This window comes from Tiliqua scincoides, chromosome 5 (genome assembly GCF_035046505.1).
Source record: "Tiliqua scincoides isolate rTilSci1 chromosome 5, rTilSci1.hap2, whole genome shotgun sequence".
In the NCBI taxonomy this organism is placed as follows: domain Eukaryota; kingdom Metazoa; phylum Chordata; class Lepidosauria; order Squamata; family Scincidae; genus Tiliqua; species Tiliqua scincoides.
In genome coordinates, this window is record NC_089825.1 from 16,423,221 (window position 1) to 16,450,110 (window position 26,890).

At 41.6% G+C, this 26,890-nt stretch overlaps 1 protein-coding gene across 1 annotated transcript in view; it reads left to right on the forward strand.

The window, feature by feature from the left end:
• KIF5B (kinesin family member 5B) overlaps positions 1-26,890 on the forward strand; it is a 45,452-nt gene that overhangs the window by 8,905 nt on the left and 9,657 nt on the right. Inside the window, exons 2-19 of the mRNA XM_066627210.1 lie at positions 1,512-1,599; positions 2,996-3,069; positions 7,018-7,122; positions 8,802-8,850; positions 9,712-9,767; positions 9,847-9,934; positions 10,615-10,739; positions 13,312-13,416; positions 13,767-13,912; positions 15,189-15,337; positions 15,730-15,923; positions 17,204-17,272; positions 20,133-20,339; positions 22,110-22,253; positions 24,747-24,935; positions 25,633-25,750; positions 26,099-26,160; positions 26,263-26,372. Of these exons, the coding sequence (XP_066483307.1) occupies positions 1,512-1,599; positions 2,996-3,069; positions 7,018-7,122; positions 8,802-8,850; positions 9,712-9,767; positions 9,847-9,934; positions 10,615-10,739; positions 13,312-13,416; positions 13,767-13,912; positions 15,189-15,337; positions 15,730-15,923; positions 17,204-17,272; positions 20,133-20,339; positions 22,110-22,253; positions 24,747-24,935; positions 25,633-25,750; positions 26,099-26,160; positions 26,263-26,372 (2,078 nt within the window). The remainder of the gene's footprint in view (positions 1-1,511; positions 1,600-2,995; positions 3,070-7,017; positions 7,123-8,801; positions 8,851-9,711; positions 9,768-9,846; positions 9,935-10,614; positions 10,740-13,311; positions 13,417-13,766; positions 13,913-15,188; positions 15,338-15,729; positions 15,924-17,203; positions 17,273-20,132; positions 20,340-22,109; positions 22,254-24,746; positions 24,936-25,632; positions 25,751-26,098; positions 26,161-26,262; positions 26,373-26,890) is intronic.

Here is a 26,890-nt window from a genome sequence, read left to right on the forward strand (position 1 = left end):
TGTTCATACTTGAAAATGCTAGTCAGGATTTTAATAAGAATTTCCAAAAATCACAAAATGTGTTTAAAATATTTATATACCACTTTTCAACAAAGTTTACAAAACAAAAGAGGGAAAATAGCTTCTTCTTGCAAAGGACCTCACAGTCTGAAAAAAGAATGATTTATCAGTACAGCTGTAGGAAAACATACTATTCTGGTTTGAATAGGGAAAGTTGCTATTCCCCACTAAATATAAGAGAACCACTTAAAATGAACCCCCTTACCCAGCTAGCTGGTCTTGGCTGTTACCTCATTTCCATTGAGATTTTATCTGGTTCTTGAGTAGCTTCTACCTCTAGGGTTTGTTCTATTCAAGATATTCTTCAGCTTTTAGAATTTGATCACCAGGAAATTTCATGCCCTCTTGCTTTCAGTGTACTTAATCGTGTGATACTAAAAATATTCAGAGCATATACAGAAACCAGAATTCCAATGTATACAGTAGTCTCCACTGTGAAATGAAAGCCCACTAGTAAGGGATAAGAACTGGGCTGCTGGGTTTCTAATATATTGAATAAAATGTTGGAAACGCTAATATTGTGATGTATATCCTTTTGTCTAATAGACTTGGACTTATTTCTGTACAGAACAACATTTTTAAACCAACAAGCACTTGAAGGCCCCATTAAGGCTTGGTACCATTGAAAGAAACAGCATTTTGGTCAACCTGATAAAACTAGAGAGAAGGCAAGATGTCAAGATTGCTTCAAACAAACATTGCCCTTTTGTCAGGAATGTATTAACTCATTTTTGTCCAACCCCAGGTGTACACACTTGATCCCAGTTGTGTATATGCAACACTGGGAAGAAATGGCTTTTAATATCCCAAATGAATAGTTATAAAATAGCAAATCATATAATATACAGTACCCATGTTTTCATTTAAGCTTTCAAATAGCAATCTCAGATTTCATTAGTATTTTTTCATCCTGCATAGGCAAGGAACTGTCCACATTTTTTACACATTTAACATATTTTTGTGTCATTTGTTAGTCAAAATTGGGGAGAAAATCAGATTGTCACCTCTTGATGTCAAGAGAGGATGTCACCTCTTTCTGAGCTGATATATTGCTCTGCTTTTCAGTCAGATTAAGATTTGTTATTGCTGCTATTGAAGCAATCTGCAGCTAGAACTTATTAGAGCATGTCTTATATGCAGTAGATCCCTTGTTCAGTCCTTGGTATCTTCTGGTGGAGTTGGGAAGGGCTCCTGTCTGAAACCTTAGAGAGCTGCTGACAGTACTGAGCTAGTCGAGCCAGTGGGCTGATTCAATATAATCTGAATATCTAAAGAGAATGAAAGTTTTCAGCATACCTTATGAATCTAGGCAGGAACATAGCTTTATTTTTGCTGCACTTTTCAAGGGTACAAGGTAAGGCCTATGTCACAGTATTTAATAGGGGTGGTGTAAAGAGCTGGTCCAGTTCTCATAAGTTCAATCTCCTTTTTTGTATTTTTTATATTTCCAGTCTAAGCCTTATGCATTTGACCGTGTATTCCAGTCACACACCACTCAGGAGCAAGTATATAATGACTGTGCAAAAAAGATTGTTAAAGGTAAGTGGATATAAGGATATATAAGTTGGAAGGCATGGAGTTTCATAGATATAATTCTGTGGCCATCAGGAGGCAATTGGTTTAGTTCAGAATGAAGAATGATGGCATTACTTCAGGCTGAAATTTTGCAGTCTGTCCTCAGTAATTTGAGGAGGACAGGAGCCCCCAGTATCAAGTCCCTTATCCGCAGTTTTGCTTACCTGCGGTTCTCGGATTCCCCCTTTGCACTCATGACTTGCCTCTCTTTGTTTGCAAACCACAAGACCCTAGACTCGTTGCTGCAGATGACAACAGATGACCACAGGCTAACAGGAAGCGACATCAGAGAAAGCAGACAGGCGGTGAGAACACTAGACCCTGCTTTCTGTTAGCGTTCTTGCTTTTGCTTCCTCTAGCATTCTTCTAGCAATTATTAGCCTGGATTCTTGCTGTCTACTTCCTTTTGCAAAGCATTTGCAAAAGAGGAGAGGTGAGTCATGAGTATAATGGGGGAATTTGAGTAGGGTTTGCTGCTATCTGCAATTTTGGGTATCCGTGTTAGCAGCAGGAACATATCCCCCATGAATATGGGGTAGATGCTTGTATATTAAACAGAAAAGTTTGAGAATATATTTTGGGAAGAGGGTTTGGTCTTCCTGAATTGGCTGAAAATACATGTCCGTGTAAACCCGAATTGATGTGTCACCCAGCTCTTTTATTAACATGATTGTGGAACTTGAGGGTTTGCAACAAAAAAGGTAACTGGAAGGTGCAGGTTTGCCTTAGAATTGTCTAGTGCCGGGCAAACATCAATTCAAGCCTTTTGTTGACCATCACTGGGTTTTTGGATAGGGAATTGTTGAACTCTTCTTCTGTTCTCTCTAAACTAGATGCAGAGATTGTGTTCAAACAGATATGCTTCACTTAATGGTGGTTTATGTTCAAGTAACCCTGTTAAGAGAAATTGTTGTTCAATGAAAAATGTATAAGAATTTGCCTTGGTGGTGTCCTTAGGAGGCCCTAGAGGACTACTCCAGGTCATGCTGGGCCTCCACGGGCCCCAGAAATACTTGCAGAAGCATCTAGAAGCTATTTTTGGTTTTGGGCAGCAAACCGAAAATGTAACTTTTGGAGGCTTCTGCAGGCTGTTCTGAAGCCCAGCATCACCCTGGGGCCTCTAAGGACACCACCAATATAAAAGTGAAGAGTTTCAAGTGCTTTACAGTAAACCAGTGACAAACCATTGTATATGCAGTCTGTCGTTGGTTGGAATGTTGCTAAGTGACACACATCTGTACTTAGTTCTTTTTATCAAGATTTAGTTGAAATCCTTTTGCAAATCAGCATTTCTTCAAAGCATGGTGCTTTATAAGGTTCTCATGGAATTTATCCTTGATGAATATATTTTTTATCCTAGATGTACTTGAGGGATACAATGGCACAATATTTGCTTACGGACAGACATCATCTGGGAAAACTCATACTATGGAGGTAAGAAATTTGGGGGAAATGGCTTTCATTTGTTTTCTCATTAGGGCAAACAGATATAGCACATTGCTGTATTCTCTTGTATGTTTTTAATGTATTTACTGTTTAATAACCTTGTTAGTGTATTCTGTTGGCAGTATTTATTACATTTTGGTAATCTTACTAGTTGTCCTGACCTTTTCCTGTTTTTATGTATCTTTTCAAAATAGAATCATTTCGTTCAATAAAAGAAAAGTCTTTTAAAGGTTAAATTTTAGTGCTAGAAAAGTTTATACCTAATGTAGAATCCATTTATACATCAAGGCCTTTTTAAGGTCTTTTGGCATGACAGTTGTTCTATGGGTTGCTGATTATTTTTTAATGGATGTTTAGTGATATGAAAAACACTTTGCTTATATAGTACTTTGATTTGTCTATATAGTTTTGTCCCAGAACTGGTGCTGTTGTGTTATCAATTCTGCAGCAAACATTGTTGTACAATATAGTTGGTTCTCTTTGTATGTGAATTCACTCTCCTCGAATTTGCTTATCTACGAGGGGAAGAATTGGTACCTATTTCTTATTATTTGCGACTCTCTTCTCGTTATCTGCCAATACTGTGCCTGTCCCCTTGAAGCAGGAGTAGCTTGGCACATTTTCAAGAGGGCAGATGGGGGTGACAGAGCTTGCAGGAGGAGGAGGAGAGGCTGTTGCCTTCTCACGAGCAGAAGACAGTGCTGGCCCTGTGTAGGGGAAGTGGAAGAGATCCCTATAAACAAATGGAGAGGGGTTTGGAGTAATTGCATTACTTCAATTATATTCCTCATTTTTTTTTTAGAAAGTTGTCTAGATTGGGTTGATTTTCAACATCAAATAGGCATTGTATTGGCCGGGTAGATGGAACTCGTCAGCCTGGGAAGGCAGCTCATCTAAGAGAAGGAAACTCTGACCTCAAACCTCGACTGCCTTGTGGCTATATCCAGTTGTGGAAAAGGCTTCAGGAGTCAACCCCGAGGCAAAATCCGGAGCCGGAGTCCCTGAGGCAGTTCGCGGCTGTACACAGTCACGCTCTGGCAACTCCTGTGACGCTGCTGGAACCAACCGTATTGGCTTTTGCCTTTCCATTGGACCATTCCAGTGACGTGGAGAAGGGAGATTTGCTGCATGGGTAACAGCCTATCCTCCATACCTTCTTTACCCAGGCTTTGCGCACTGGAGAGGACACTCCAACTTCGCCATATGGCGTCGGCACGACACAGGACGCAGCAGTTTACCGGTTATAAGTCTTCACTTGATTGGCGTAGAGCGTGATGCCAGGGGCTGCTTCTGACAGTGGGAGAGATCATTGCATCTCATTGGGCAGCTACCGCCTGCCTTAAGCTGGGCAGTCTCCAGCCAGTAAGGTGTTGCCTCGCCACGGTCCATTAACCTCATGGGGTGCGTGAGTTTTAGGGTGAAAACTGACAAACAGATTTTCTGTTGCATCATGCAACAGAGAACAGAAAACTCCTGCCCTAAAGCTGGGCAACTGGAACGTAAGGACAATGACACCTGACTTCTCTGAGGACCTGCAAGAAACAGACAATGCACGCAAAACAGCTGTCATTGACACGGAGCTGAACAGACTGCAGATGGACATGGTTGCCCTTCAAGAGACGAGGTTACCGGATTCCGGATCTGTCAAGGAGAGAAATTTCTCATTTTTTCTGGCAGGGAAAACCACCAAACGAGACCAGGGAACATGATGTTGGCTTTGCGGTCAGAAATACCCTGCTGGAATCCATCATCCCACATACTGTGGGAAGTGAAAGAATTTTGTCCCTGCAGCTCCACTCATCAGCAGGACCTGTCATTCTCATCAGTGCTTATGCACCGACTCTGTTGTCTCCAGCAGAAGCCAAAGACAAATTCTACGATGACCTGTCCACCACTATCAAGAAGATCCCCGTAGAAGAGCCATTGTTCATCCTTGGCGATTTCAGTGCTAGAGTTGGTGCTGATAACAGTTCGTGGCCCACTTGCTTAGGTCAGTTCGGCACTGGGAAGATGAACGAAAATGGCCAACGCCTGCTAGAGTTTTGCTGTCATCACGATCTCTGTGTCAGCAACACGTTCTTCAACACGAAGCCCCAACATAGAGTGTCTTGGAGACACCCAAGATCAAAGCACTGGCACCAGTTCGACCTGATTCTCACCAGACGCTCCAGCCTTCCCAGCATCAAGATCACACGCTGTTATCAGGGTGCTGCCTGCGACACCGACCACTTCCTGGTGTGCAGCAGAGTGAAACTGCGAACAAGGCAACTGTGTCATACGAAAAAGGAAGAAAGACCTCGCATTGATACCAGCAAGACCCGGGATCAGAGAAAAGAGGAAGAATTTGCATGAGCACTTGAGGAATCTCTTCCAGGCCTGGCCGATGCAAACGCATCCAACAGATGGGAACTTTTCAAGAATGCTGTTTACAACACTGCCTTGTCCATATTCGGCAAGAAGACCAACAAGGTGGCAGACTGGTTTGAAGCCCACTCTGAGGAGTTGACACCAGTCATTAAGGAAAAAAGGAGAGCTCAAGCAGCATACAAGGCCTGTCCCAGTGAGCGCAACCTGCAGGTCCTCTGAGCTGCTCGCAGCAAAGTCCAGCAGACTGCCAGGAGATGTGCTAAAGACTACTGGCTCCAACTCTGTTCCCAGCTACAGATAGCAGCTGACACAGGCAACATCAAGGGGATGTATGATGGTATCCAACACAGAAGAAAATTGCCCCTCTGAAGTCTGCAGCAGGCGAGGTCATCCAGGACCGGGCGCAGCAGATGGAATGCTGGGTGCAGCACTACTCTGAGCTATATTCCAGAGAAAATGTAGTCACCAAAGAAGTGCTGAACAACATTGAGTGCCTGCCTGTGCTGGAGGAGCGTGACAGTGAACCAACCCTAGAAGAGCTTCACGTGGCCCTGGACTCCCTTGCCTTTGGCAAGGCCCCTGGAAAAGACAGCATCCCTGCTGAAGTCCTAAAATGCTGCAAAGAGATCATCGTCACTGAGCTGCATGAAATCCTCTGTCTCTGCTGGAGAGAAGGTGGAGTACCTCAAGACATGAGGGATGCAAACATCACGCTGTACAAGAACAAAGGCAACAGGGGTGACTGCAACAACTACCGTGGCATCTCTCTCCTTAGCGTTGTAGGAAAGCTGTTTGCCCGAGTTGCACTAAAGAGGCTCCAGGTACTTGCAGAGAGCGTCTGTCCAGAATCGCAGTGCGGATTCCGAGCCAACAGGTCCACCACTGATACGGTATTCTCCCTTAGACAACTGCAGGAGAAATGCAGGGAACAACAACAGCCAATCTTTATAGCCTTCATGTATCTCACAAAGGCTTTCGACCTGGTCAGCAGGGACGGCCTCTTCAAGATTCTCCCCAAGATTGGATGTCCACCCAGGCTCCTCAGCATCATCAGGTCTTTCCACAAGGACATGAAGGGCACTGTAGTCTTTGATGGCTCCACATCAGACCCCTTTGACATCCGAAGCAGAGTGAAGCAGGGCTGTGTTCTCGTGCCGACCTAGTTTGGGATTTTCTTCGCTGTCCTGCTGAAGCATGCCTTTGGAACTGCAACAGAAGATATCTCCGGACCAGATCAGATGGAAAGCTCTTCAACGAGTCAAGAACTTGAAGATTATGAGTTTAAGCAAACTTATTTTGATGTAGGAACAAAACTCATTGGGACTTTCATTAGAGAAAGTTGTGTTTTGCTCCATGTCTCATTTTTGTTAACAGAAGAATTAAAATGATTAGCTTTCCAAAGTTGAAACCGGAAAATGATTTGGCTTGGCTGGATCATGCCCACAAGTTCTGGATTTGAATTGTTTATAATATGCTAAAAAATTTTCTTGTTTAGCATTCTAAAAGTCTTTGGCCTGTGCATTCTTTTCGAGAATTGCATTTCTGTTTTCTACCCATTTTTGCATTTAGGGGACACTACATGATCCAGATGGAATGGGGATTATTCCAAGGATAGTACAAGATATTTTTAATTATATTTATTCCATGGATGAAAATTTGGAGTTTCATATTAAGGTAAGATTTACTTTGTTTTAATTGCCTTTGTTTGAAATTCAGTGGCTCATCTCAGGATTGAGAATATTTGGGATGCATGACTCGCGTTTAGTTTAGAAAGTTCTATGGCTCTGTCCATGGATTGGAAGTTTAACTCTCTAAAGCAGGGGTGTCAAACATAAGGCCTAGGGACCGGATGCGGCCCGCAGAAGCGTTTTATACAGTACTCAGGCTTTCAGCTGCTGAGTAGTGCTGAGGTGTTACTGCTGAAATGGCAGCCCACATGAAAATTGGCTTCTCCCATGTCTTGAAATATGATCATGATTCATATATTTTCTCTTTTGTTATTTGCAGCTAATGAGTTCCTAAGTGAGAAAAAAGTGTTTATTTTTGGTTATGACTTGTTTAATGACATCACTTCTTACCTAATGACATCACTTCCGGCCCGCAGCAAGCATCATGAATGCTATGTGGCCCTCCGTATGAAATGAGTTTGACACTCCTGCTCTAAAGCATAAGTTCCCAGTCTTTGGTTGGTGCTACCCCTTTAAGGAGAATAGAGATCCAACAGGGACCCATAGGTGCTGTTAGTACAGCACTTTGGTTTCACTGCTGCCAAAGAAGTAAAAAAGGTGTTTTTTTTACCTTACCTGTAAAGTAAGTGAAAAAGGGTGGCCATGAAACCCAGTGCCATACTAATGGCACCTATGGGTTCCTCGTCGGGTTGCTACCCACCTTAAGGGGTTATGTCCCAAAAGCAAACACAGACACTTGCCCTATGGAGGTTATGACCCCTAGGTTGGAAAACGCCATACTAAAGAATGCAAATATAATTAACTGAAAAAATTGCTTTAAATGCCAGACTGTCAGTTACATGTGGATATAACCACATGTTAAACTTAAGAATGAATAGTGTTAGTTCTTGTGTGTCTTGAAGACTATGTTTCAGGTTTCAAGGTGATAAACTTAAGACTAACACTTAAAGCATTGTAATGGTTAGAAGAGGCTTTATAGAAATTGCAAAAAGGAACAAAGCACTACAAGGGTCCATTTGAGGCAGATAAATCTTGTTAGAGATGAGAGACAAAATAGTAATTGGTTTTTTGTGGTATTAAAACAGATCTTTACTACAGATATATTTTGAGGAAACTTGGTCCTTAATCATATAAAGTGTTCAATTTTCTGCATAGTGACAATAGACAGTAGCAGCATTTCTTCAACTGCAAGTCTGAAGACTTTGCATTTTTGTTATAAGAACATAAGAACGGGCCCACTGGATCAGGCCATAGGCCCATCTAGTCCAGCTTCCTGTATCTCGCAGCGGCCCACCAAATGATAAGGCTATCCTATATTCAGGGCTATCCTTAATCATCTTAGACACACATGATAAGATTTGTTTCTGATATGTGCAAATATAATTTAAGAGGTCTTGCATGTTTTTGTGGAAATATGTTTGGCAAAATGATGCTGGCTCCAATACCTGTATTTAGAATAGGCAAAAAGTATGTATATCCTTAATGTGACATTTGTATTAATCTTGAAGCGTGTGTTAAAGTTGAGCTCTTATTGTCCAAATCCAATCTCTTCATTTTGACTGAGATTGCCTTAATTTATTCAGATTGTTTATGCTTGCAGGCTGTTTTGATACCAGGGCAGGGATTACTATTTTCATTGCCCCCTAATATTTTATATTCTCTTAGGTGTCCTATTTTGAAATCTACCTGGATAAAATAAGGGACCTTCTGGATGGTGAGTATGTGTTCTTTCCATGAAGGGGATTATCAACTTGCTGTATTGCAGAAGGAATATACTAGAATGTGATCATCTTGTATTTAATTTCAGCCTTTTAAACCAGAAGTTATGAAAGCAGTGGGACATACAGTTGGGAAATTAGGTGGGCATCTAGTTGCCTGTATGCACATTTGACATTGTTGATAGTGATTGTGTTGGTTGTTGAAGGATTAAAAAGAAGGTGAATTAGAGAGGAGACTACTCTAGATGAGCTAGGAAGATTAAGGACTGTCTTGTCCTTCACAAGAGGTGAATTTGAGGGCAGGAAGATATTTAGGGGTCCATGTAAACCATAGTATGAGAAGGAAATAGCAGGAGAGGTAAAGGTTAGACATTAGAAGACAATTCAAGGGAAATATAACTTGAAGCTGTAAAGGAGGAGCCAGCAAGATGAAGTCTGCTTGGCACAGTAGTGTTGGCAGAAATCTGGTGCAGCAATACACTGGTGCAGTGGTTCCAAACTTCTTCTGCACACTTCTTCTGTGATGCCATGCTCCTCTGAGATCTCATGTGAATAATACAAGATCCTGGCTGTCCAAGATGGTGTCACCTGGGAGAGGCAGGGCTGCCTGGAACATCTCATGGTACACTGTTTGGGAATCACTGCAGTGGTGAGTACAGAAGGCTGGTGATAGAAGTGCTGTAAATGATGACGTGGTAAGATTAGTCCCTCTTTGTGTAATTTATACACACACATAAATACATGCATGCATGGTGGGTCATGTGTTCCAGATATTTATATGACACTGTAAACATTGCACTCTGCTGTCTTAAAGCTTTTTGACATGATACTATTTTAAAGGGTTTTTTGTCTTTCAGTCTCAAAGACCAATCTTTCTGTCCATGAGGACAAAAACAGAGTACCTTATGTGAAGGTGAGTATAAGAATTTAGCATCTTTGCCTTTCCTAGACTTCTTGTAGCACTTCCTTACATTACATTTGTGTCTTTGCAGGGCTGCACTGAACGTTTTGTATGTAGTCCAGATGAAGTTATGGATACTATAGATGAAGGAAAATCTAACAGACATGTAGCAGTTACAAGTAAGTGGTTAATTTTGCAATATATTGTTAAATAAGGACATCTGCATTGTTTTCTGTAGAAAGATTTTTATAGAGTTGTAGCCACCCATATGATATTAAAAATGCACTAGGTATTCAGTATATTGTACCTCCCTGGTGTCCTTTCTTTGGAAAATTCTTGGTGGTTTCAGATGTTACAGGAAAACATAGGTTTCCACTCCAAAAAATCTTGAAGGCCACAGAGTTGAATTATTAAAAATGTGGGTTTGGTTCAAGTTCATGTTTACAGTTCAGGTGCTACTTACTTTTCTCCATCTCTTACTGTCCCTTCTCTCCTTTTTTCCTGCTCTTTCCCTCCCATCTCTTATCAGCTTTCTCTGTCATTGCTACTGGATCCTATTTCTTCCCCCTGTATCCTATCCCTTCTTCTGTCTTCCCCAGTCCAATGTTTTTCTTCAACTCAGCTTCTAAGCATTGCACATATAAAAAATTTCTCAGCCTCAAAATCCAATAATGCATTAGGAAGGAAAGGAAAAGGGGTGTGGCATTGGCCCTTTTTCTATCAAGGAGATGATACAGTTTTTGTTCTGTAGGTTTATCAGTTACCTTTTCTTTAGTTGTTTTAGTCTCATATTAAATTAACAAGTGAGATTGGTTGCAAGAATGCTTATTTATATACCCCTGAAACGTTTTCTTTATAGACATGAATGAACATAGCTCACGAAGTCATAGCATCTTTCTCATTAACGTAAAGCAAGAAAATACTCAAACGGAGCAGAAATTGAGTGGAAAACTTTATCTTGTAGACTTGGCAGGTAGTGAAAAGGTAATACACTTATGTTTGAATTAAATTTGTTTAAATTAAAATGGTTGGTTCTGTGTTTAACTTGTCAAAATCCAATATTTAGATGAGATGGGTGGACTGCTGATCTCCTTTGTGAACCTTAGGATAATACTTACACAATCTTGTTTGTAGCTTTAAGATATTTTGCAAACTTAATTTGGAATCTTTGGGAAGTAGCATCTTATGTGCTTCGCAGAAAGCGTTCAGGCACCTTCTGAATTCTTATGATTTGTAATCATTGTCCTATAAATGTTTAATGTATAAAACATTCTTTACCACTGCTAAAAATGCTAGACTGGGTCCAGAGATCCATACGCAATTGAAGCACTTCTGCTTGTGCTGGGTTTCTCTATGTTGCTCATTTTCTGTCAGCTTTAATTGAGAAGGAGTAAGAGTGGTCTTTACATCCCTTGGTCTTCCTGGCCCTTTCTTACAACAAAATTGAGTGAAGTGTTGCTTTATCCCCCACAAATGCTGCTTCTGGGCAACACTCAGCAGGTCAGTAGAAGCTGAGGCCATCCTTGATATGCTGACTTAAGTGTGGCGCACAGCATTTGTGTGCTTGTAAACGGCTATAGAGCCTGTCAAGGAATTGGAGGAGAGATGCTGCCCAAGATAGTGTTTGGGTATCTGCTTCAATAGGACAACTGCCTGATGAAAATTCGTAATGGGCAATTTTTTTATTGTTGCTCAGGAAGGACAGCTCGTATTTGTATCTAAGGGAGGGAGCATAATTGATTACATTGTCTTCTTGATATCTTTATTTTGCTATGTGGATTTGAGGTACAATAACACTACTTTTCCTTTTTATACTAGCAGAGATTTTTCACAAGCCTTACATTTCTCTTGGGTAAAACAGATTGCAGATAGCAAGATTTAAGATAACTGTAATGGAGTCCACTTAACTCTGAAAATGCTAGAAATTAAAAAAACAAACAAAAAACTCCTGAGAATCTATATTGCATTTTGAGTAAATTGTACAAAAATTTTTCTGCAGATTGATAGTAACACATTCTCAAGGTTGTGTTTTCAAACAAAGCCCTTGGAGTACCTTGATAGTTCCTATTCTGGAGTCCTGCTCAGTCAGTGTACAAAGCTTAAATACAATGAAGGTATATAGATTTGTTGTGAAACAGAAATTTCAAGACTTTGCACCAAACCCAACAGGTGCTCAAAAGATGTGTTGCATTGGATCCTGATAAACATTACCTTTAAGAAGGCAATGCTTGTGGAATTAAGCAGTAAAATGACATAGGGTCTACTGCAATTTCAGTTTTCCCAAGTCAAAATAAGTTTTTCTTTTTTGTCTCAGTGCATTCGCACATAGAAGAGTTCTGCACATGTGCAGTGCCAGTCTCAGAAGCTTCCAGAACCTTGTCAAGCATGCTACCCTTGTACTCAAGTGGGGAAAACCCCTGCATGATTGTGTGTTTAACGTTTGAGAAGAATATCCAATCCATTTTTTTACTGCTGCTGAAAAAGCTTTTAAGTATACTTCCCCCGCTCTTGATTAATGAAAGTCTCTTGTTCTCTGACCATTCTGTGTGTTGGTTGTGTTTATAGAACATAAAATTTTGTAGTAATTAATCCTGTTTCATTATAAAATGAACGGGTCACTTTTCTAAAGCATAGTAGCTATTGGTGGAAGTCTGTTCCATTGATGGGCACAACAGCTTTTCTGTAGAGGCTCGATAACCTGTCAGTGATGCTGTAGCAGTTGTCTGCACTGAGCGGGGTTTAAACCAGACAGTCTCCAAGGTTCCTTCCAGCTCTAACATTGTATGAATCTCATGGCTGAGTTAAATCTACCTCCAGATAAGGGAGTAAAGCTAGCTAGTTTCCATCATGTGTGACTTCACAGTGATCACAAAGGAGGATAGGTTGTTTGCATGTCACAATAGTTCATGTGATCATCTATGCAGAGACACGACCCACTTGTTCTCCCTTTTTGCGGGTCTGGTTTCAAGTTCTAGAACTGACTCCAGACAGTTGGAATCCTCAGTAAATAAATTTTGAACCAATGGATGGTCCTCAGCAGAACAGAGAGATTGGTGGTTCTTTCCATACTTGAGGCACACAGTAGTACACAGGGTGTCCTCACTTGAACATGGTCAGTACAGTTGACAAAGCTCTGGAAGCTTCTGAGGATGGCCTTGCACATGCTTAGAGCTCTTATATATGTATGCACAGTTGACCACAAGCAACTGAATCTTGCTTTGCTTAGTCTGTGGTGTTCTGGCTGACTCCTTTTAAACAAATGTGTCTAGTGGGGCCATTTACTGCATACACCTTTTTTGTACTCTGATTAGAACTTTGATGATGTAATCTCTTGTAGCTATATAAACTTTTATCTGGCTTCTGCGGACCCTCCTATTTCTTCTCCATCACAAGCCATTCCAGAGAGTACTCTGACACTCAGGAGAAACTTCTCAGCACAAGAAGTTCAGTGAAAAGGAGAGTAGGAAATTCAATTGTGCAGAGGGAGCACAATTCATGTTCTACAACAGAGTTCATAAAGTGAAAAATGGTTATGGTTTTTAATCCTTTATTATAGGTTAGTAAAACGGGAGCAGAAGGTGCTGTGCTGGATGAAGCTAAGAACATCAACAAGTCTTTATCAGCTCTTGGAAATGTCATTTCTGCTTTAGCTGAAAATAGCGTAAGTGTATTTGTTTTGAAAATATTTGGTGCAGAATATTTAAACTTCAATGAATGTCATCTTTATTTTAAGCCATTGAAGGAGGGTCTAACAGAGTACATGTCTGAAGGAGATTATATTAGAGATGTTGAGCTTAATTAGTATTTGGTGACTATAGTTGTAACATACATAGCTATATTTATGCAACACTATAAGTTTTCATGCTTGGAAATTTGATACTGTACTAGAAGTTCAATCTTGGGTAGTCAATCTAATCTACTGCAGATAGCTTAACAAGGCAAAATGCTTAATTACTTTCCACAAGTTTCCTAAACTTAGACTAGTTTTTTCCCCTTCTTTTTACTTTGCAGACTTATGTTCCATATCGTGATAGCAAAATGACAAGAATCCTTCAAGATTCACTAGGGGGCAACTGTAGAACCACAATTGTTATATGCTGTTCTCCTTCATCTTATAATGAATCTGAAACAAAATCTACACTACTGTTTGGTCAGAGGTGAGCAACGGTTTTGTAAAAAGAGTTAAGTAATTGAGTGCAATCTAGAAAGAAAACTACCAAATCTTGAGCTGCCCAGTGTTCCAGTAGCTTGCTCTTTTTATTCATATTGAGATCTATTTAACATTTTAAGATTGTAGAATACTTACCCAGTATGATCTACTCTATGCATCCTTGCATTAGAACAATTCATCTAAAATGTTGCTTATAAGCTTGTTAATACTTGATTTTGAGTACCTTTTCTTTCAATGCAAAATGCTTTACCAACACAGGGATGTTGTGGTTTCTGGAATATGTTCTGGGAGATCACTACATGGGTTTGGACCCAGTAGTTTCCAAACTGTGAGTCATGGCTCCCCGGGAAGCCATGGAAACTGGCCAGGGAAATCCTTGCAAAAAACTCGCTACCCTATACAATGTATAGGATTGTGACCCTAATGGGGAGCAGTAGTCAATGGCCCAGTAGGTCAAGGGAGCCACCAGTCCAAAAAGCTTGGGAACCACTGCATTGCCCTGTCGAATTAGTGTTGATTCATTTAGCTTTGCCAGTTGAAATCTTTTGCCTCTGTTTTGTTTAGGGTTAACCTTATGAATAAATTAATAAACTTTTCCTGATGTATGACTGCCTTTGTGCCTGCTAAAGCAGTTTTGCAAACCACTTTTGCATAGTGCTTTGAGATTGAAAAGTGATTCACATGTAGTATATTATATAATCCTGTAAGGTTGGTAAATATTATTTGCATGTTGCAGCTGGAGAGTTTAAGCTGAGAGGGAATAACTTGTCTGGGGGGAGAGCTAAGACTGAAAGCAGGGAAGTCCTGATTTGTACCTTAGGGCCAAATCCAATCCAATTTTCCAGTACTGGTGCAGCTGTGTGAGTGGGGTGTGTACTCCATCCTGCAGTGGGAAGGCAGTCACAGGGGCCTCCTCAGGGTGTGGGAAAATTTGTTCCCTTACCTTGGGGTTGCATTGCAGCTACACCAGTGCTGGAAAGTTGGATAGGATTTGGGCCTTTAGTCTCTTAGGTGCCATGTTGCACCAGGTTCCATATGCAATGTGCAAAATAAAGTGCCTAGATGTTAAACTGTAAGGGAAGAAAATATAGCAGTGTTCCCTGTAACTGTATAGCAGCAGTAGGAACAGCTGGTAGTTGATTCAATGATGAGAACAGTCACAAATTGGTGATAAAATCCGCTGTACAAATCAAATCTAGACTATCTTATGAGCTAACTACTAATTCTATATCTAGTTTCTAACTTTTAATCTTCTTTTCTAGAGCCAAGACTATCAAGAACACAGTGTGTGTCAATGTAGAGTTAACTGCAGAACAATGGAAGAAAAAGTATGAAAGAGAAAAGGAAAGAAATAAGACATTGCGCAACACCATACAGTGGCTTGAAAATGAACTCAACAGGTGGCGTAATGGTGAGTTATGTCACAGTTCTTCAGTGCCATCTTTGCTATCAGTGTAGTGACATGTCACACATGAATATTTGTCATATGGTAACTATAGTTGCAAGATTGTAAAAATTGCAATTCTGGCTATATGGTTGTCTGATAACTTGTTACTTAGGAATCTAAAGTGTTTATCACAGTTCAATGCAGGTACACTGAAAGCTAAACTGGAGCAAAACTTCACAACCTTGTTAGACTGGAGCTGCAATTTTCAGTCTAGCAGACATTCTTCTAGGTAGCTAGAATGTGACTAGCTTGTTTAAATGCAATTTTCATCTTATGTAAGCTGACTTAATGTTGAGTCAACATGTAAAAATATTTCCTACAGACCTGAGATACTGATTGGGAATTTTGTTTTAAAGGAGAGACTGTACCCATTGATGAACAGTTTGACAAAGAAAAAGCGAACTTGGAAGCATTTGCAGCTGATAAGGATACTACCATTACTAATGATACTCCAGCTACTGCGATTGGAGTGATTGGCAACTTTACTGATGCTGAAAGGAGAAAATGTGAGGAAGAAATTGCTAAATTGTACAAACAGCTGGATGACAAGGTAGGTCTTCCTTTAAATCTGAATGTACTTAGAGCCATCTAGTTACCTTATCTTGCAAAATTAACTGTTTTAGTTAATACAGTCCAGTAGATTGCTCTGCAGAGTAAATGGTGCATCATTCCACTGAGAATGAATGGCAGTTGCCTTCTTTTTTTTTGTTTTGTTTTGAATAGGAAAGATTTTGTTCTTGGCCAACACTCAGTATGTGGCTTAATGACGAGATAGTTGCTCATGAGCAGCATAAGAAATATAACTGTGATTTAGTATTTTGGATAATTTAAGTGGTTCTGAAATCCTATGCTGTGGAAAGTTTTAAATTGAGCAATTTCTTCTGTGACCCAAAGTTCAAAAATTAGAAAGTAATGAACACAAATTAATCCGATATTTCTAATAGCATGTACGTACTTGGATTCAGATCATGTTGATCTTAAGAATTCATTCTCTGAAAGTTGACCAGAATGCAAAGAGTTGGTTGGACATGCCTCATGGGTTTCTTGCCTTTTTTTTACTTGGACCTCTGTGGTATGTTGTAAACAATTTTGGAAAGTCGTTTCTGCTTCAAACAGGCAATCGCCATCTGGCATGAGAGAATGCAAGCATAAAAAATCTCGGCACCTGAAACTAGTTTTCTAGTTCTTTGAATTCCAGCTGTTTGCTTATCCATGCTTCACATCCTGTATAGATTACTGCAACAAACTCGGTTGAAGAGATCTTAAACTCCCCAGAAGGTGTGCAAAATGCAACTGTAAGACTGCTAGTGGGAACTATTACAAACATATTACTTATTTATTGTTCTAGTTCCATTGTTCATTTCTGAATGCAATTCAAGGTACTCTTTAGACCTATAAAGCCCTAAATGGCTTGGGGCCTAGGTACTTGGACTACTGCCAGCAGCTACCTTGTGAAGAAGCCATAGTGTTGGTTTGCTTATGGGAAAGCTGTTTGAATCAGCATATAATGTTATGCATACCCCCAAAACTAGAACCAATTGGGCAAAACCAATTTTGGATTCAGCACCTCAGAAATATCCAAAACTTGTTCAAACATCTTTGGCAACTTAAAAAAAAAAAAATTGTAGGCTTCTGTTGTCTTGGCTGTCTAATTTTTGGATTTGTTGTGTCAGCTTTTTAAAATAATTGTATGAGTTTTAATTGGTATCCTGCCTGTTTATGAGTTTACAACAATTTTTTAAATAAATCCTCTCTGAATGAGGCAATGCAACATTCATAAAGAAATTGTTGGAACTGTAGAACTAGTGTGGGCCTGTGTTTTTAATTTAGGATGAAGAAATTAATCAGCAGAGCCAGCTAGTAGAAAAGTTGAAAACACAGATGCTGGATCAGGAGGAGGTGAGTTTTACTGGGTTTAAGTTACTGTACCTGTTGCTAGAGCACAGAGCAAAGAACAAGCAAATGTACAGTGATGTCACTATGTGCACTGTAACAATGCAGAGGTCATAGTGTTTATGAATTGCTTCTGTTACTTTTGTTGGGCTTCAAACCGTGGTGTTGGTATTTTACAGTGTATTTTAAACTCTTCAGAAAAGTGTACTGTGTTCAGCTTAGGCCTGTTACCGGGTATACTTTCCCAAACACTTTAATATGCCCATAAGGGAAACCCTACTGCGTGTGGAGGGATCAAGTGCCGTGTCCATTGGCGTAAACCAGTGTATTGGCATATACGAAAGAGGAAGGTAAGGGGAAAGGTTCAACAGCAGAGAACTTCTGTTGTGGAGATGTAATACAATAGCAGGGAGGGACATCAAAAATTTTAGAAATGCATTATTTTCAAGTGGTTCATGAGTGATAGAGAGAAGGAAATGCTTGCAAGGGAAAGGAGGTATATGATGGCACGAGCAAGAAGGGAAAGGACAATATAGGGAAACCAGGAAGATTATCCAGGAAACTGAAGTTGGAGATTGCAAGGCTTCTGACTGCAGAGAAAAAACCACAGCTGAGTTGCAATTTTCTGTACTCTAAATGAAGGGCTACAGGCCCAAGGTTACCCGAAGTGAGCCCCCTCATCAGACCATAAAATCATTTTACTCACTTGCAGTGGGAGGATTAGTCTCTCCCACCGAACGATTGCTCTTAACCAGTGCTCTAAGCCTGTAGGATTGTGAGAGCATGCAGGAGAAGTGCAGCCTCCTTTACTCTCAGAGTTCTTGGATTGGTGAAGTGGAGTCGCTTGTTGGAAACTTGAACTGATCTTGGGACTCTCCATTTTGCAGTTGAACAATAGACTCACAGATATACACACACAGTACTGGTACCAAGAAGAGAGAGGCACTAAGACCATCATCAATTTGACTGCCATGTGACAGGAAGTGGTGTTTGTGGATCAATTATAAGGCTGCCAAAGACCAAGGTTTCCCATCCGATTCTGCTGGGTGTGTCCAAAGCATTGCAGGAATTGCCAAGTTAGGTTTCCAAGACCAAGCAATCTGATTCAAAAGTAGTCTGAAACAAACCCAGAGACTAGGCTGTAGCCATAACTGGAGGGAAGCAGGGCAAGGGAGCTGAGGCATCTTTCCCAGGTAAAGCAAGTTGCAAAGCAGCCTGCAAAAGGATGGCTGCCAAGCTGTGCTGATACTGCAGCTTTATACTCAAGCGTGTAAAGAGTGTTTACTCAGTGGGTGGTGAGCCAGGGATCATATGCTCAGGAGTTTACCTGCTCAGCAGGTGCTGGAGCAGTGGTTTCTGAGTTGCTTCCAGGGAAGGGAAGTGGAGAAGAAAGCAGTCTGTTGCCAGCACCCAGGACTAATTTGGCACAGTGGGTCTGAGTTAGCAGAGGAAATGAGGGTGCTTAATGCAGCGTTGGTGGGTCCATGAATACCAACAGCATGGAACAAGGAACAAAGACATGAAGAATCTTGTGACCCAGCTTTTCATACCGTTTAAAATTTGCATAGGAATATAGAGACGCCTGCGTTGGCTTGGTCATGTTGTGAGAATGGATGATGGCCGGATCCCAAAGGATCTCCTCTATGGAGAACTCGTGCAAGGAAAGCGCCCTACAGGCAGACCACAGCTGCGATACAAGGACATCTGCAAGAGGGATCTGAAGGCCTTAGGGATGGACCTCAACAAGTGGGAAACCCTGGCCTCTGAGCGGCCCGCTTGGAGGCAGGCTGTGCAGCATGGCCTTTCCCAGTTTGAAGAGACACTTTGCCAACAGTCTGAGGCTAGGAGGCAAAGAAGGAAGGCCCATAGCCAGGGAGACAGACCAGGGACAGACTGCACTTGCTCCCGGTGTGGAAGGGATTGTCACTCCCGGATTGGCCTTTTCAGCCACACTAGACGCTGTGCCAGAACCACCTTTCAGAGCGCGATACCATAGTCTTTCGAGACTGAAGGTTGCCAATACAAATTTTGGGGTCAACTCCAGGAACCTTCTTTTGTGTTCTGATTGCTCAGCCCTGGCCCTAAATGGGTGCTTCAGTTATCTTGCAGCCTGCCAAGGTTGCAGTAATAAGTTTTTAGCTGCCTGTGGAGGCCATTGCCTCAATTAACAGAGTCCTTGGTTGAATTTGGCCAAGGTTGGAGACTCTTGTTTTGCTAATGATTTTGGTTACTCCAAGCTGAGAAATTTCCAGGATCTAGCTTTCCTTCTGAGACTCAAATGTGTTGTGCAAAGTGTGGCCATTCATAGAATTTTCCAAGAAACAAAAGTCAAGCAAGGCTTCTCCCCAGCCAGCTAGCTTGAGTGCCAGGGTAATGAGTGCCAGAGCAAAGCATGACCTTCCTTTAGACCTGTGGGAACTGATGCTTACTGCTGACATCAGATCATAGTCATAGTACTGGCTGGATTGTGCTCTCCTGGCAGGCACCCAGTGCCACACCAGTTTTCAAGCATGTCATGCATTTTAAAAAAACAGTTTATTGGCAACAGGCCACTGATAGGGTTTCTGTTCTGTATAATGTCCTCAGGTACAGTCACTGACAATAGAACGCTAGCAGTCCATATAATGCCTGGTATTAAAACAGTGTCATAGAACCTTTGAGTAAATTAACAGAATTGCATCATACAGTAACTGAACAAGTATCATACTATGTTAGGAAATGTTAGCTACTCAACCAAAATGGCTAATTAGCCGTGGTAAATAACTACACAAAGACATCTAGATTGAACAAATTCTGCAGTTGGCTTTAAAGTTTAGGAGACAACTACTTAAAATACTGTTCATTAATATATAACTCTTGTATGTAGCTTCTAGCATCTACGAGACGGGACCAAGACAATATGCAAGCTGAATTGAATCGCCTCCAAGCTGAAAATGATGCCTCGAAAGAGGAAGTAAAAGAAGTTCTCCAAGCTCTTGAGGAACTGGCTGTCAACTATGATCAAAAATCTCAGGAAGTAGAGGACAAAGCAAAGGAATATGAACTGCTTAGTGATGAACTGAATCAGAAATCGGTAAGAGACCGGGAGAAAGAAGTGATGCATGCCTATAGCTTTTGTTGATAAGATATGATTTTCCAATACAATCTGCCTTAAATTCTAACTGTTGGCAGCTACTCTTTAATTCAGTAGCATTTTGTATCTTCATTCCTCCCTAGACCATTTTTTGTCTCTGTAGCATTTCCTAAGATATATTCCCTAAAATTGTCAGATTTGTTATCTAAGTCAGCCATTATCAACCACTGTTGAGGGTTGTTTGAGGGAGGGTCATTAGGGCCGTTGGGGGATGTGAGCCTCCCACCAGTAGCATGGTGTGCCTTGTCAATTGTCAAAACACCGATGGTGTGCCTTGACAATTTTAGTACCTTGTAAGCGTGCCATGAGGTTGCCCCCCACATAGCATGCAACATAAGGAAGGGGGGAAGAAGGAGGGAGAGGGCTTAGATCCTAATTCCCCCCAACAAGTCTGCCCCCCCCACCCCAGGGATCCAGAAAGGGGGAAAAAAGAAGAGGCAGCTTACCACTGGCTAGAGGGAAGGAGGTGGAGCAAAAAAATGAAGATGTTGCACACACTCCTCCTTGATCTGGGGCACTCAGGCGAAGGTCCCTGGTCTGGCTACGCAGCAGGGCCAGAAAACTTCCAAGCACAGACTGTGAGAAAGCACGACTTAGCCCTTTGCTCCCTGCTACCTCTGTGGGTGTGCACCACCAGGCAGGGAAAGGTAGGCACTCCCTGCCATGCTGGGGCTCTTCTTCAGCCAAGCCCCCCTCAAGCTCATACTGTAGAGAGTGGGGGGGCCCTTAGAGTTGTCCGGCCGGTGCCTGTGACCCCTCTCCTGCCCCCTCGGGTGGCAATTAGGGGTGCAGACAAAAGGTGCATGCCCCCAAGGTGATCTCCACTGCCTGGAGGGAGAGAAGCCTCTAGGAGCCAAAACAGGACAGGGAAGGTTATGCAGGAGGCAGCGCGAGGTGGGGAAAAGGCGGGGGGCTTGGCCCTGGGCACTTTTCCAAGGAGTGAAAGTTGTGCTGGCTGGCAAGGCTAGCTTGCAAGCAAGGAAGCCCAGCCTGCTTCCTCCAGAGGGGCAAGGTCAGTCTGCTGAGCCAGGGGAAGCCTCTCCACTCAGGAAGCTTTTGCCTGACCTGCCTATCCTGAGAGGAGGAGCTACCCATCTAAGGCTGACTGACCTGGCCATGGAGTCCTCTGAAAAAAGGAATTCACAGGTAAGCACAGGTTTCCCCTGTTTGGTTCATTCACAGCCGTGCATCGGTCACCAATTTCAAGTGTAGATAAAGAACTAATGGTCTTGAAGGGAGATAGCTTATTCCAAAGCTCAGGTTTATCAATATTAACGTGACTGGCTCTAGTATATGGATTTTGTACAGCAAAATCAATATTTCTAACAGAAGGGTATTAAAATCCATGTACTTTACTATTACTGGTTGGAGCCACTACTCACAGCACCAGACTATTCATTCTTGCTTAGGAAATAGCTAAAGGTCCCTGAATATGGTTGTGAGCAGTTGCAAAAACCCAATAATATTGGCTTCTAAAACTCTGTTGCCAGTACAAGATGTGTATAATACAAGAGGTAATTATTTGGAAGCCTGTGAAGTTAGAGGATTTGTTTATGCAGCAGCTTTCTGTGTAGCAGAAATTTATTATGCCATAGTATTACACTTATAACAGAATTCCAGCTGATATCATCTTTGACCAAGTCTGCTGAAAATATTAACTGGGCAGTCAAATAAAAATTGTACAATAATTATAATAATTTTTCATTCCAGGTAACATTAACCAGTATAGATGCAGAACTGCAAAAATTGAAAGAAATGACCAATCACCAGAAAAAACGAGCAACAGAAATGATGGCATCTTTATTAAAAGATCTTGCAGAAATAGGAATTGCTGTGGGAAATAATGATGTGAAAGTAAGTGGCAGCTGAGTTACATTACAAGAATCTAAGATGCAAATTCAAATGATTGTTTCATTAGAAGTTGGTATTTGTTGATCCCCTATGTGTTCATCCTAATTTAATATGTAACATTTCCTGTAATGGCTGTCTGATCAGAAGGTACAGTATCAGGTATACCTGTCGATAACTTTGCTTCCCACAATTTCGATTCTCACTCATTTGGCAAGGAATGTACACTGCTCAAAACAATAAAGGGAACACTTAAACAACACATCCGAGATCTGAATGAACGAAATATTCCTATTAAATACTTTGTTCCTGACATAGTTAAATGTGCTGACAACAAAATCACACAACAATCATCAATGGAAATCACATTTATCAACCCATGGAGGTCTGGGTTTGGTGTCATACTCAAAATTGAAGTGGAAAAACACACTATAAGCTGATCCAACTTCGATGTAATGTCCATAAAGCAAGTCAAAATGAGGCTCAGTAGTGTGTGTGGCCTCCACGTGCCTTTATGACCTCCCTACAACGCCTGGGCATGCTCCTGATGAGGTGGCGGATAGTCTCCTGAGGGATCGCCTCCCAGACCTGGACTAAAGCATCCGCCAACTCCTGGACAGTCTGTGGTGCATCGTGGCGCTGGTGGATGGAGTGAGACATGATGTCCCAGATGTGCTCAATTGGATTCAGGTCTGGGGAACGGGCGGGCCAGTCCATAGCATCAATGCCTTCATCTTGCAGGAACTGCTGACACACTCCAGCCACATGAGGTCTAGCATTGTCCTGCATTAGGAGGAATCCAGGGACAACCGCTCCAGCATATGGTCTCACAAGGGGTCTGAGGATCTCATCTCGGTACCTAATGGCAGTCAGGCTACCTCTGGCGAGCACATGGAGGGCTGTGCGGCCCCCCAAAGAAATGCCACCCCACACCATTACTGACCCACTGCCAAACCGGTCGTGCTGGAGGATGTTGCAGGCAGCGGAACGTCTCCCTGCCATCTCCAGACTCTGTCACGTCTGTCACGTGCTCAGTGTGAACCTGCTTTCATCTGTGAAGAGCACAGGGCGCCAGTGGCGAGGTTGCCAATCTTGGTGTTCTCTGGCAAATGCCAAACGTCCTGCACGGTGTCGGGCTGTCAGCACAACCCCCACCTGTGGACGTCGGGCCCTCATACCACCCTCATGGAGTCTGTTTCTGACCGTTTGAGCAGACACATGCACATTTGTGGCCTGCTGGAGGTCATTTTGCAGGGCTCTGGCAGTGCTCCTCCTGTTCCTCCTGGCACGAAGGCGGAGGTAGCGGTCCTGATGCTGGGTTGTTGCCCTCCTACGGCCTCCTCCACATCTCCTGGTGTACTGGCCTGTCTCCCTGGTAGCGCCTCCATGCTCTGGGCCAGGGGTGCTCACACTTTTTTGGCTCGAGAGCTACTTTGAAACCCAGCAAGGCCCGGAGATCTACCAGTTTTGTTTTTACAATGTTCATGCCATCATAACATAACATTTATGTGTACAATGTATGTTGGTGTACCTTGAGCCCCACTGAGTATAACAGGACTTACTCCTGAGTAGACATGCCTAGGATTAGGCTGTGAGGCTGCAATCCTAGCCACACTTACCTGGGAGTAAGCCCCATTGAGTACAATGGGCCTTAATCCTGGCATTTCCTCCCAGAGGTTCCTGAAGGGGGGGTCGGCACTCCGCGATCTACTCATTTTGCCTCGCGATCTACCGGTAGATCGCGATCCACCTATTGAGCACCCCTGCTCTGGACACTACACTGACAGACACAGCAAACCTTCTTGCCACAGCTCGCATTGATGTGCCATCCTGGATGAGCTGCACTACCTGAGCCACTTGTGTGGGTTGCAGACTCTGCCTCATGCTGCCACTAGAGTGACAGCACCGCCAGCATTCAAAGGTCACCCAAACATCAGCCAGAAAGCATAGGGACTGCGAAGTGGTCTGTGGTCACCACCTGCAGAACCACTCCTTTATTGGGGGTGTCTTGTTACTTGCCTATGATTTCCACCTGTTGTCTACTCCATTTGTGCAGCAGCATGTGAACTTGATTGTCAATCTGTGTAGCTTCCTAGGTGGACAGTTTGATTTCACAGAAATATGATTGACTTGGAGTGACATTGTGGTGTTTAAGTGTTCCCTTTATTGTTTTGAGCAGTGTATTTTCTGAATGTGATTCTGATTAATTAACTTCAGTGTTGAAATTATTCTTAATCACTAAAATCTATTAATAAACCATGACATAGTATTTCAAAGTCAAAACATTGGTTAGGTGTCTAGAGTATTTGCTTCAGAGACTTCTACCTCTTAGAAGCAAATATTTAGCTGATTACTAAGCAATTCTTAACTCTTTAAATGATGATCAGCTGAGATATTATACACTATAGCAGGAAGTGAATGGTTTGAATCATGGTTATTGCAAACCTTCCTAGTGTGTTGCACAGTTTTGGAAACTAAATGTTGGCTTTTCCTTTTCAGCAACCAGAAGGAACTGGCATGATTGATGAAGAATTCACAGTTGCAAGACTCTATATAAGTAAGATGAAATCTGAAGTGAAAACTATGGTAAAACGATGCAAGCAGTTAGAAAGCACGCAAACAGAAAGCAATAAGAAAATGGAAGAAAATGAAAAAGAACTAGCAGCCTGTCAGCTTCGAATCTCACAGGTAACCGTGACTTGGTTATGACAGTTCAGTTGCTTCTATTCTTTGATTACTAGGCTATCAGAGCTTTTTCTATAAGTAGGTAGATTGCATTTTCTTGGCTAGTAAGCATTAGAATTTGTTTGAACACTAGTTATCTTGTGTTGAATGCTTTTCTCCCAGTGGGGTTGCCATTTTTACAGCAGATAGCTAATTTATGGCCATAACATTAGAGAAACTTTTCAAAATGGGCTATTTTGGCTGTAAAGATACAGCTGTAGTAAATATGTATTCAGTGGTTAGTTAAGCAGCAGGTGTTAAGGCAAATAAACAACCTTCTGTATTTTTTGCCTTTTTTTCTACAAGGGTAACCAAGAGTAAGATTTTGCTATGATGTCAGCCCCACAGTTGCATCGTTCTTTAGTATTTAGTATTAAAAGTAAGTGGAAAAGCTGGTGATGCAACTATGGTAGGACAAGATGATTGTACCTTAAATGTTGGTGAAGTTGATGCATACCAAGCAGATCTCATTATGTTGAAGTATAGGATTGCTGTAATTTTTTTTTCCTTGTGTACCAAAGAGATTTCACTAATACTATTTTTCAGGGTCTAGTCTTGCATATTTTCTGCACGTGCATTTTGGTATTGCAGTCAAACTACCAATTGCAATTTATCTTGCATGGATGTTTATATGTAACATAATATCAATCTCATCCAAAAGCATGAAGCCAAGATCAAGTCACTTACAGAATACCTTCAGAACATAGAACAGAAGAAAAGACAACTTGAAGAGTCTGTGGATTCCCTTAATGATGAACTAGTTGAGCTTCGAGCACAAAGTATGTGTTCTTCATATATGTGTTTGTATAGTTGTTAAAAGCATAAATTGGAAATTGGGATGCTCATATCATTCTTTAACACTGTCCTTGGGCAAGTCACTGTCAATCCTTCTGCAACATGTGGTTTATAATGGCCTATTTCATAGTATGAGTGTAAGGTTGCTAAGTGTACATGAAATGCAGCAGCTAGAAAATGATCTGTACAAGTGCTGTGTGTTCATGCCTTGCTTATGAGCTTCTGACTTGCCATTGTTGGAAATGGGATCCTGGTCAACATAGACGCTTGCTTTGATCCATTATTTTGAGAATGACATGTGAAAATCTCTGTGTGTTTCTCTCCCCCACTAGAAAAAGTCCATGAAATGGAGAAGGAGCACTTAAATAAGGTTCAAACTGCAAATGAAGTCAAGGCAAGTAAACTTTCCATTAAAAATTGTTTTGCATAATCTTTTATATTTCAAAAAGTGATATCTGAGTGTGTTGTAAATTAATGAAAACATCTTATTCTTTAGCAAGCTGTTGAGCAACAGATTCAAAGTCACCGTGAAACTCACCAGAAGCAGATTAGTAGCTTGAGAGATGAGGTTGAGGCCAAGGAGAAGCTAATTACTGACCTGCAAGAGTAAGTTTCTTCCAAACTATTATATTTTCCTTTTATGGGGAAATAGCATTGCTGAAAGTTTCCCTATTCACAATGGATCGTATTCAGACTTGTGCTCACACCATTGTGTGAGCACCAAGGATCTCTTCTGCCCTCTTTTCCCCACTGCGTCCCTTAAAAACTACTTCTAAGAATCAGGGGACCTTTTGGGAACAACATAAAAAGTTGGGGGGGGGGAGGCTTCAGGGAAAGGGGAACTTTCCAGAAACCATGCCCAAGCACTTATACAAGTATAAACTGCTCAGACTTTCCTTTGTAATGGGTAGTAAAGCTGTACATGTGACTTCTCTACTGGAGACTAATTTCCAATGCTCGTTTTTTATCTTTTGGTTCCTTAAGAAATTGCTTAATATTACCAAATAGAAGAATAGTAAACATTCATTTCTGACCAATATTGAACAAGAATGGAGGGTGAAAAAGGTTTTTTTGAATGTAGCTAACCTGTTGGTGCTAAAGTTATGCAGTTGCTGCCAAATATG